Raw genomic sequence first — 11,074 nt, forward strand, 5'->3', positions numbered from 1 at the left:
GTGACAGGTACTCTAGTTGTGACGTTATGTCAATTTAACCGATTTATAATTTTACAAATTACTATTTTTGCAGCACAAGATCATACGTTTTTAATGTATTAAGAAATTCAGTCATTCAGTCAATTTGATATCTTGTATTCATAATTAATTTCTTCCATTCGTTGCGCCTGCAATACGCATGCGCAACTTTCACGCACGTGATAATCACAAATGACGACAACGCGGAAGTGTCATGGCGCAAGGATTCATGCAGTGGTAACAAAAATAGAACACGTTTGATGCTCTTTTTTCATTGACTCTTTCGAGATTTTGCACATTTTACCGCATCAGAAGACCCGGAAAGTCACAGGTATTTATATTAAAGAGACGGTTTATTATCATGGCGTTATTTACATGAAGGAGTTGCACTTAGCTAGCATTGCATCACTAAAATGTGATGTGATTGGGCCACGTGTTGCAGCAGTCTTGTTTTATAATTTGTGTTAACTTAACCTTAAAGAAGATTAATGTTTATAATATGTATTGCTCTTTTGCTATGTATAATATGAGTGTTAACTGTATGGTTCAGGTGGGTGGTTTATAATTAAGCCATGAAAACTAGAAGTGTTTTTTTTTTTTTTTTTTTTATGTAGTTAAAGAACTAAATAATTTGCTGGAATTTATAGATGAACTCCTAATTAATACACGAAATAGCAACTTAAGAAAAACATGGAAACATAGAAAAAGTCTGTCAGAAGTATCTTTTAAATGAGTAAGATTAATAGAAGTCCCTTTGTTAAATCCATATTTTCCTTTTCTGTTGCTGTTATTCATATTGTTCTTGTTGACTCTCCTACAGGAGTTTGCCATCATCGAGAAGGGTTGTTTAAATCATCTGTATTGGCTGTTTTGTCGACCTGTCTGACACAGCATGGCTGACTCAGGGTCAGGTGAATCCAGCGGTCAAAGAGTCCCAAACCCCAGTGGGAGCGGGATGGGGTTGCTCGCGGGCCGCAGAACTTCTGCTGGCCTCTCTCCTGGACGACTACCCTCTATTCGTTCCAGAGACCTCACTTTGGGGGGTGTCAAAAAGGTACTGAAATTAATGACTGTGAGTAAGAATGATTTTAACGATATTTCCCTTTTTATAGAAAACATTTACCCCAAACATTATTGGACGTAAAGTCAAAGAAGAGTAAGTTGAACGCTGTTGTTTGTTAAAAACCTTTTTGCATATTATGAATTAATACTAAGGACTTTCCATTTGACAGACCCAAAGGAGCAGAGGGTGGGCAGCGGAGAGAGAGGAGGGAAGATCGAGGCAGAGGCCAACGGGACAGAGGCCGGGGTAGAGGCCGAGGAGAGGTCATTCAGTCCCACTCCATTTTTGAACAGGGACCTGCGGAGATGATGCTCAAGAAAAAAGGTACGTCTATTTTTCTGGATGACGTTGGCTGCATGTGGTCATTGATTTATTATATTTGTTGATCCTTTAATACATTTTGTACTTGCAGGTGTTTATGAGAGCGAAAGAGAAGCCCCGAGCTCGGGACCTTCGCCCATTATAAATATTAAGAAAGAGTACAGAGAGTCCGAGGAGGAAACCAAAGAAATTCTACACAAACTTGAGCGAGATAATGTAAGTTATGGATATATACCTAGTGTTTATATGCTTGGTTCATTAAATATGTTTTCTTTTCCCCAGTTCATTGATGATCCCTATCTAAGGAGTGAACGGCGGAGCTGCCCTGTACAGCTGCCCCTCGCTGTATCAGGGTGGGGGTTTAAGGAGGAGTTTAAAGTTAAGACTGAGAAAATAGAAGAGGAGATTGAGCCAATGGACACATTATCTGAAAGTAAGTTTTTACTGCAGCAATATCCGGCAAACAAAAAAAGTGATTTTATTATATGTACCGGGATAGCCACAATCATTACAAACCTATTACAGTATTACAAAATGCAAGGCCTTTAGAGCATTCAAATTAACCCAAAAAAAATTGTTTTTTTCAGTGCATCGGTCTTAAATTTTCTTTAATCGTTGTCCTAAAATTACCCTGCTGTATGCATTTATTTATTTTATTTTACCTTATTTATTTAGCAAAACAAGAACCAGAGGAGAAGGTCAAGAAGCCTGTCATGGAGGAAACCTTTCGACCCCCTCCACTCCCTGAGCCTGAGGTTCTGCCTGATCTGATGCATAAATTTAGTCTGAGCAAAGGAGAGGAGCTTTTCTTCATGCAGCTACCGGACTCTCTGCCGGGACAACCTCCCACCTTGGAGAGCAAGCCAGTGAAAACGGAAGTGCAGTCAGAAACCGGACAGGCCATGCTTCTCAAGACTGAAACGCAGGTACAAAATCTAAATAAATGTGTCTTTAAGTAATGATAGACCTTTTTAAACACATTTATCATTTAACAGGAAGATGAACAAGATGAAAATTGCTGTTGTCTGAAGGATCTACGTGAGGGTCTTGTGGGAAAAATGTTAGTGCGGAAGTCAGGGCGAGTGCAGCTTTTACTGGGACAAGTGACGTTTGATGTGTCTTTAGGAGCAACCTGCTCGTTTCTTCAGGTGGGTACATTCAAGAACAACTCTTAGTAGGTCACTTCAATTTAATTTCACCCATTATATACTTTGCCCATTTTTTAACAGGAGCTGGTCTCTGTTGGAACTGAAGGCAAATCAGGTGACTTGACTGTTTTAGGACACATCAAACACAAAATGGTTTGCTCTCCAGATTTTGAAGCACTTTTAAGAACTAGTGCTTGATGATTTGTTCATGCAGAAGTGCTGTGCCAAAGCAGGTGTAAATGTTAAAGGAAGACACTAATATTAAATAAATAAAAAAAGCTGCCATAAGTTGTTATAAAAAGGGTCTGCTGAACTTGAAATTAATTTTCTCACTTGCAGCAATTGTAAAATATTGTAAAATTGTGAATAAAATAACTTAATCACAAGATTTTTGACGACTATAATTGTTATTTTTATTGCCTGGTTGAGTAATGCAGCTTTTGCCACAAGAGGACAGAAATGACCACAGACCAAGGGCCTCTAGTGCTATTCTTTTACATTTGATGGAAAAAAAGTAAACTTTTTTTGAATGATTGATTGCTCAATATGCAGTACTAGGCCACATTTGAGCCAGAATGAAGGCGGTAACAAATTCTGTGTTAAAATGTTCTAGGAAAGGACACTCTAGATCAGTGGTTCTCAGCTGTTTTTTGTGTTGGGACCCAAAATCACGATAGGATGACAACCTGTGACCCAAATGGACATATTGAAATTTTCACACATATAATTGTTAAGTAAGCATTGACTAAGTTAAAATTATTGTCAAAACTGCTCTTTAACAGTTGTTAAGAGACACCGGTAGTCATTTCAATGTTTTTCAGTAGATAAATATTGATGTACCCATAGGCCCCGGGCTTAAACAGAATTGTTTAACCCTTTTTTATTTTTTTATTTTTTTTTACATTTTATTTATTTATTTAAGCATACATTTTGCTCAAAAGGAGTAGGCTGAAGCAAAAGCTTTTGAGCGCCTACCCCCAACTCAAAATGATGAACTTTTCATTTCTCATAGTATAATCAGTGTAAACAAAACAACAAGGAACAATAGCAAAGAAAACAAAACAAAAAATGAAGAACTCCTTTCAGAACAGCTTTTTGACTCACAACCACTGTTTGAACTATTCACATAATAACAGAACCAAACACTATTACACTATTACTATTTCCTGCAAGATCGCTACAAAGCAAGTAACAAAGCGACCATTCATATATTTCTTTCAGTTTCCAATTTATTGGAAACTGAATCCTAAATCCCACAAATACCCTAACCCTGCTACTCCTACATGTCTCCCTCTGGGCCAGGTACTCCAGGTACACACATGGAGCACAGCGGAATCATCCATACGCTCATGCCGCAAAGTGAAGTGATATGAACATCAACTAATTACCTTTTCTTTATTTCCCCTTACTTCTGATAGGCCCTTGACTATAGTAGGCCCCTGAGCTCCAACCACAGCTAGCCCATTGGTTAAGGTGGCTCTGCCTAGATCCCCTTGTAAAAGAATGTCAGTGTTTTACATTAATAAAAAAAAATAGAACGTCCACGTGGTTTGAAACATTGAAGGTTGCAGTAGCGGTCCATCCCCGCTAGAGGGCAGAGCTCACACGTTGTTGAACATACCCACCGCCTGCTGCTGCTCGCCGAGGCCGGGCGGAGTTTGGGTTTGAACACGGTCCCACAGACAAAGACAAGAGATGGACGCAGAAGCCTCACCACACCGGCACTGGACACGTTACAGGAGGTGAGTGGGCGATTTACACGTATAACTACATGTATTCTCTCACCTAATTTAAAGAACACAAGTGTTTGGGCTGAAGCAGATGCTAGCCCTGAGCTAACGCGTCCAATCCGCTAGTGCGAAGTGAAGCGCACCAGGATGAAATGTAGCAGCGTGGAGGCCAGAAGCTAAGTTTAGCATGGGGTAATATTCTCCTCTAAGCACTTCTAGCACACCCCCCTCGTGGTGTGAAATGTATTTGCCAAGGATCGCGGAGTATTCATAGAAAGCAACTAAAAGCTTGATTCGGAGCTGAAGTGCGCACTGTGCTAACTGTCCTGTTCCTCTGGGGATGGAGGAAAGTGGCATCCCGCTGCATCATCAGGTTCAGGGAGGGCCTCGGCTTGGTCCCTTATCTTTACTTTATGGTTATACTGATAAACTATACATGCAACACAAAGCGTCAATTCTGCGCGTTGCCTTTGTCTCGGTGTTCAGAAATAGTGTAAAATATGCCATAACGCGCGCAGTGTACAGTTCCCAGTTTACACCATTTCTGATCTAAAGTAGTTCTCTTTACAGTTTTATTTGTTGTTTCAGGTGTCTGTGACATTAAACGGCACCTCTTCACCGCCCCAAGAGAAGAAGTGCACCAGCTGTGACCAGTTGTTTCATTGTTTACATCTTCTGACTTTGGCTGGGGGCTAAAACACCAGTAGACATCTGCAGCAAACAGAGCCATCAACATCCTCTTTCCTGGGATTATTGTTGCATGTAAAAGGAGGGATGTTGCACAGAAGAATGACTTGATGAATTGCTGCTTAATTGGACCTACAGAAACATCAAGATGCTTCTGGTTTTTATATTCCTGCTCTGTTAAAAGCAGCTCCTTGTAGACCTAATGGAGAACATTTGACAAAAAGGACATCCGCTGGACTTGGGTTTGACTCCATCCCTTGTTGTGTTATTCAAAAAGTTGCTGAAAGACTTTCTGGCTTCTTGCTTCACTATGGAGTTTTTTTTCAACCCATTTGACAACCTGTTGTGCATCCTCCTTGGAATATCCTTCACCGTCTGGATCACTTCACTCCTGGTCTTCATCATTGTGCCAGCTATTTTCGGCGTCTCTTTTGGAATCCGAAGATTATACATGAAAACGCTGTTAAAAATCTTTGAGGTAAGAATTTGTTACACACTTTACGCTGCATGCACTGACATCTCGATCAAAATAAAACAACGTAAAGTATGTTCATTTGAATCCATTTGTCATCCCTCACTACATGTACCCAGGCCCACCTTAATGTACCCATAGGCCCCCGGGGCTTAAACAGAATTGTAGGCTCCCACCCCCCCTCAGCGCAAACCCTAACGCTAACCTATAACCCTAACCCTAAATCCCACAAAAACCCTAACCCTGCTACTCCTACAGGTAGGGCGGGCTTCTCCAGGTTGTCAGGTACACACATAGATCGCAGCGCAATCATCATATACGGTTAGTCATGCCGCAAAGTGAAGTGATTGACGGGAAAATCTTGATTCACACCGACACCCACTCACTCTAACCCGAGATGGCTCCACTACACGTTCAGCTTACTCATTAATGCAAGCAATCAGAGCCATTCTATGAATTGTATTGTTTTCATATTCATTCTCACAGAGGTGGAGAAAAAAAAAATTGTATGCTCAAAAAAAAAAAAAAAACTTTTTTTTTTGTAGGCCCCTGGGTCCCTGGGCTCCAGCCCATGCAAGCCCAGTGGTTAAGGCGGCCCTGCATGTACCATATTTTTGACTGTTGAGCTGGAGCCAGGAAAGGTTGGATGAGAGCAAGATATTTGAGATGTTCTCTGCTGAGGGGAAAAGTTCAAAAGGGCAAAATAAAGTACAGGCCGTGCAGTCAAACAATGTTTGTCTTTGTCTCATATATCTGTCATAGAGTTTCCCTCTGCTATTGTTTTATTGACCTGAGACCTAGTTTATTCTGTCCACGTTTTAAATGTCAGTGTATTTGTCTCGCTCACGACTACAGCCTGTCATTGCGTGTCTGTAACTGAAACGTGGTGAGCAGTATTTGTGTCGCTGCTGTTTGTCGACAGCGGTAATATTTATTAAAAAGGTGAGTGAGCTGCTGGTGGTGGTCAGAGTATGGTGTTAATAAATAATGCACAAAAGTCTCTGAGCATCTGGGAAAGCTCTATTTAAGTCTATGATGCACTATGATGTTAAATGCTATTTTTGAAAATGAAAGCACAGCCAAATAGCTCCCAGGTGGACCAAAACGTTTATTTTTTGTTCTAAGCGACACATACATATATATTTTTGCACATGAATATTGATGCAAAAGGATGTTTCTCAAAATTACTGTAATGTTAAATGTAATTTGCCCAGGGCTAATTCTTCAGTTTTAGTTGGACCGATCTCCTCCTCACGTCACTGTGCTCATGCTGAACAACTGTTTATTCAGTTTCTTAACATCTCAGTCCAAGTATGTTTGTGTAGGCTTTCAGTTGTAGCTACAGCTGTAAATTAGCCTATGGCTGGACGCCTTATGTACACAGCATTGGCAACCTTGCAATGTTTTCTTGTACTGTCCATTGCCAAATAAAAGTTTTCTGCTGCTGCAGGGTTTGATGTGAAGGGAAAAGCGTCCACTACTGGAAACACAGGGTTTCCACGGGGCTTTAAAAGTCATTGTATGAATTGTGCCAAATATCTCTGTTTCATGAAATTTTTGCATGCAATGTTAATTTTCTTAAAATCTTAAATTAAATTTGACTTGAAAGTGTGCACATTAACAACACATTCATGTAATTGTGCCAGAGTTTACCATGCTCAATGCTAAGTAACATACATGGCATTGGTTGTATTCTAATGTATTATCTTCTTGTTTTTCAGTGGGCCACTGTAAGGTTAGAAAGAGGTGCAAAAGAGAAGAATCATCCCCTGCACAAACCGTACTCAAATGGTGAGTTTGATTGTTGTGACAATATATTGTGAGGGTGTGTGGTGCTGCTGGTGTATGAGAAATGATTCCCTTGTCCATCAGCAATCATTGCCAAAGAGCCCACCTCTCTGGAGGAAGAGATCAAGGAGATACGACGGAGCGGGAGCAACAAGGACTTGGATTCAGCCTCCGAGTTTGAAATGTCAGACATCTTTTATTTCGCTCGACGAGGAGTGGAGAGCATCATGGATGACGAGGTGACAAAGAGGTTTTCTCCAGAGGAACTGGAGTCCTGGAACCTGCTCACTCGGAGCAACTACAACTTCCAGTACATCAGCCTCAGACTGACTGTGCTGTGGGGCCTGGGCCTGATCATCCGCTATGGGCTCCTGCTGCCTCTCAGGTATGTGTTGTGGCGTAATTAATGCTATCAGTGGAGTTTGGATTGTGCTTTTGGTACACTCAGTAATGTGACATCCAGTTTCACCTATTCCTCAACCCATGTTTCAAAGTGTTCTAGAACAAACAGTGACCGGGACAGTACATATAAATGAATGTTTGCTGTTGGTAAAGGGAATGCTCAGACCACCTGTTTCACTTCAATATTGTCCAACCACGGCGCACTTGTACACGTTCATACAAGTCTCAAAGCACAGCAAAAATCTGTTACATAAAACACATTATGAGTAACTGAATCCACTCTAATATTAGCATTTCTGTTCAGATTAAACACCAATTACTGTACGATGTCAGTGATCACTGTCTGTGTTCACTGTTTTGTAGAGTCACTCTTGCCTTCACGGGTGTGGGCCTCCTTGTTTTTCTTACTTCCTTGATTGGATTATTGCCAAATGGACGGTAAGTGTTAACTAAATAACACACAAACTGTCTCGTCGTCTGATGTTGTAACTTAGTAACCTTTTGTAATATTCTTTTTGTTCCCCTGCAGGATAAAAAACCTCTTGAGTGAGAAAGTACATTTGATGTGCTATAGAATATGTGTCAGAGCGTTGACTGCAATCATCACGTATCATGACAGGTAGACTCATTGTTTCCTTTAAAAAATAAACTCTTCAGTGGTCTGGTGCTGAAATGCTTTCGTAATTCACAGAGCTGTCGTCTTGATGTAGCAAGGCTAGAAAAAGTCAGACATTACATAACCATGGATATGTTCTTGGTGTTACAGTTGATCAAAATCTGCCTGGGGCTACTCTAGTTAGCGACTTGTACTTGGAGGCTGGCGATTGTTAAACAGAAAGACACTAGATGAGTTGAAATTGAATATGGTCTGTAGTCGTACATTATTTAGATATTTAATGAGGATTTTTTTTTTTCTACTTGGCTATAAACTACTTTGCTATTAGGTTGGAGTCTGGGTTAGGTAAGATAACAGTGCATTGTTGTGTAGTTTAATCCAAACATTGGCATTATCTTGTAATAAAGCAAGCCTTCCTTTAGCCCTCTGTATCATGTAGCATGTCCCGTGTATGCTGGTACACTTTAGTCTAAAAATACACGTGACCGAGAACATGTTTAGCTCGTCCTCTTTTAAGATTGTAATTTGATCTTTGGAGAGGAGTTGACCGCAGACCTTTTACAACAGGTTGCTTTGTTTTGTGTTGGGTAATGATTTGATGCAACTGTATTTTCCTGTATGGCATTTTGCTCTTGATAGTGCCAGCCTGATTATTCTGATAATTCTCTCGCTATGACACCTTCCCTTTTTTAAAATGGCAAAAAAGGTCTGATTATTATTTTTTCTGCAGTGAGAACAAACCCAAGAACGGAGGCATTTGCGTTGCCAACCATACATCACCCATCGATGTTATTATCCTGGCTAGCGATGGCTGCTATGCAATGGTAAGAGCACGGTTCGTCTCACTACCGCTGCTGATCTGTCACAATGCGTTTTAAAAATACAACTGGTGCTATTGTATGTTTTTGTTTTTGATATCAGGTTGGCCAGATTCACGGTGGCTTGATGGGAGTCATTCAGAGATCTATGGTAAAGGCTTGTCCGCACGTGTGGTTTGAGCGCTCAGAAGTCAAAGACAGGCATCTAGTGGCCAAAAGGTGACACTGCAGTAGATACAGTAGTTAATTGTTTTTCAGCATGGTAGAAATGTACTTATTTTACTTTTTTTTTCATAGATTAAGTGATCATGTGGATGACAAAACAAAACTTCCAATTCTTATTTTCCCTGAGGGTATGTTAAATGAAACTAAGTACTGTTTACTTCATGTATTATAATGGTGTTCCTTGTAAAAACATTTGGATTTTTTCCCAGGAACCTGTATCAATAACACTTCTGTTATGATGTTTAAAAAGGGAAGCTTTGAGATCGGTACTACTGTCTACCCAGTTGCTATTAAGGTAAATTCTCACAATGTGTGTGCGTTTACTGTATTTGGAGTTGTTACATTTTTAATTAACATTACAGGGCAATGACTAACAATACAAACCCATTCAGTTGCTTTACTTTCATATAACTGATTTTGTCATTGACAGTATGATCCACGGTTTGGAGATGCCTTTTGGAACAGCAGTAAATTTGGGATGGTCAACTACTTGCTGCGTATGATGAGCAGCTGGGCCATAGTGTGTAGTGTGTGGTACCTCCCTCCAATGTCGCGTGAGGTGAGTTGGACATGCACTATAATAGAGGAAATATGGCAGTTCTACCTACAAAGCTATTCTGGGATCAATGACATAAAACCTTATCCCCTAGGAAGGGGAGGATGCTGTCCAGTTTGCCAATCGTGTCAAAGCAGCCATTGCCAGGCAAGGTGGATTGGTTGACCTTCTGTGGTAAGAATGCTCTACACAAAACAATCAAAAGTGATAGGACAGGAGTGCTGCTTATATACAAAATGTGTGTTTGCATGGACCAATTGTGCTTTGATTTTAGGGATGGAGGTCTGAAGCGGGCCAAGGTAAAAGATACCTTCAAAGAGGAGCAACAGAAGTTGTACAGCAAAATGCTGGTAGGCACTCAGGAAGACCGCAGTCGTTCATGAAGAGCCTGTGGGTTTATGGACTTGTGTTCTGGGCACCATTGACCGACGGGTCATGTATGCTCCTGTCTGTTGATGCATTTTGACTGGAGAAAATCCTTTCAGATGTCAACAGAGCTCCATTCGGCTTCCACAGTCACTGCCGCGGTCCGGCATGTTCAGTTTGCATTGCTCTTGGGATCGTCTGAGTCCACTACACTTAGTTGGAAGAACAAGTCGATGTGCTCAGACAGTGTTGTCTTCCTTTTGTAGAAAAAAAGCCAGCTTTCCTATTTTTGTTTAATAGTTTCAGATATTACAAGTTACAATATTTTTTGTATCACAGTATTTAAGTTGCATTTACCTTGTTTCGGGGCACCTGAGAGACCTCATAAATGGTGGTAGTTTGTTACTTGAACTGACTTGGATCAATGGGAAATGCCTGTACAGTATAGAGGCAGAATGACTGCTGTATTTTGTTGGGATTTAACAAAGTTATGCATTGCACAGAGGAAGGACATACACCTATAAACATAGGACGTTTTGTTACAAATTTGATGGGTGTTGTCCATTGAGTGTAAACTCTACATTATGATATGGATATTGGAAATTTTATTGCTTTTTTTATTCTTGCAGTTTCACATAAAGATTGATGACTGAATTAATTGAAGATTACATGGAATTCCCATTCAGCATCTAACTAGCTGCAGAAGTTCAAGCTTTATTTATTGTAATGTTATTCTGATCTCATTGACTTTCCATTTTTCTCAAAATGCTAAATGGTAAGTAGGAATCTGGACAGCATTGATCCTGCATTATCCATTTCATTTCAAGTTTTTATTGTAAGCTGTCGTCATCTTCAGCAAATGAA

General features: G+C 40.3%; 2 protein-coding genes across 2 annotated transcripts; both read left to right on the forward strand.

Moving 5' to 3' along the window:
- Positions 1-209: 209 nt before the first annotated feature.
- polr3d (polymerase (RNA) III (DNA directed) polypeptide D) lies at positions 210-2,872 on the forward strand. The gene is made up of 9 exons (XM_079579811.1): positions 210-349; positions 910-1,072; positions 1,131-1,174; positions 1,251-1,405; positions 1,494-1,618; positions 1,685-1,835; positions 2,078-2,328; positions 2,398-2,550; positions 2,632-2,872. Exons 2-9 carry the CDS (start codon positions 911-913, stop codon positions 2,746-2,748), a joined length of 1,158 nt encoding a protein of 385 aa, XP_079435937.1. The 5' UTR covers positions 210-349; position 910; the 3' UTR covers positions 2,749-2,872.
- A 1,282-nt stretch (positions 2,873-4,154) lies between these two features.
- LOC306974991 (glycerol-3-phosphate acyltransferase 4-like) lies at positions 4,155-10,822 on the forward strand. The gene is made up of 13 exons (XM_079572399.1): positions 4,155-4,292; positions 4,869-5,445; positions 7,161-7,230; positions 7,312-7,612; positions 7,993-8,067; positions 8,159-8,248; positions 8,976-9,069; positions 9,167-9,282; positions 9,361-9,416; positions 9,498-9,583; positions 9,719-9,847; positions 9,939-10,018; positions 10,119-10,822. The coding sequence occupies exons 2-13, from the start codon at positions 5,278-5,280 to the stop codon at positions 10,225-10,227; spliced, it is 1,374 nt and encodes a 457-aa protein (XP_079428525.1). The 5' UTR covers positions 4,155-4,292; positions 4,869-5,277; the 3' UTR covers positions 10,228-10,822.
- Positions 10,823-11,074: the final 252 nt, after the last annotated feature.

The sequence above is a fragment of the Gobius niger genome (genome assembly GCF_951799975.1).
Source record: "Gobius niger genome assembly, chromosome: 1".
Taxonomy (NCBI): Eukaryota; Metazoa; Chordata; class Actinopteri; order Gobiiformes; family Gobiidae; genus Gobius; species Gobius niger.

Excerpts from the sequence above, each read along its gene's own strand:
- polr3d (XM_079579811.1), top strand. The coding sequence starts at position 911 with ATGGCTGACTCAGGGTCAGGTGAATCCAGCGGTCAAAGAGTCCCAAAC. Across the intron at positions 1,406-1,493 it reads GATGATGCTCAAGAAAAAAG|GTGTTTATGAGAGCGAAAGA; the intron begins GTACGTCTATTT and ends TTGTACTTGCAG. Across the intron at positions 1,836-2,077 it reads AATGGACACATTATCTGAAA|CAAAACAAGAACCAGAGGAG; the intron begins GTAAGTTTTTAC and ends TTATTTATTTAG.
- LOC306974991 (XM_079572399.1), top strand. The coding sequence starts at position 5,278 with ATGGAGTTTTTTTTCAACCCATTTGACAACCTGTTGTGCATCCTCCTT. Across the intron at positions 9,848-9,938 it reads TCCCTCCAATGTCGCGTGAG|GAAGGGGAGGATGCTGTCCA; the intron begins GTGAGTTGGACA and ends CTTATCCCCTAG. Across the intron at positions 10,019-10,118 it reads GGATTGGTTGACCTTCTGTG|GGATGGAGGTCTGAAGCGGG; the intron begins GTAAGAATGCTC and ends CTTTGATTTTAG.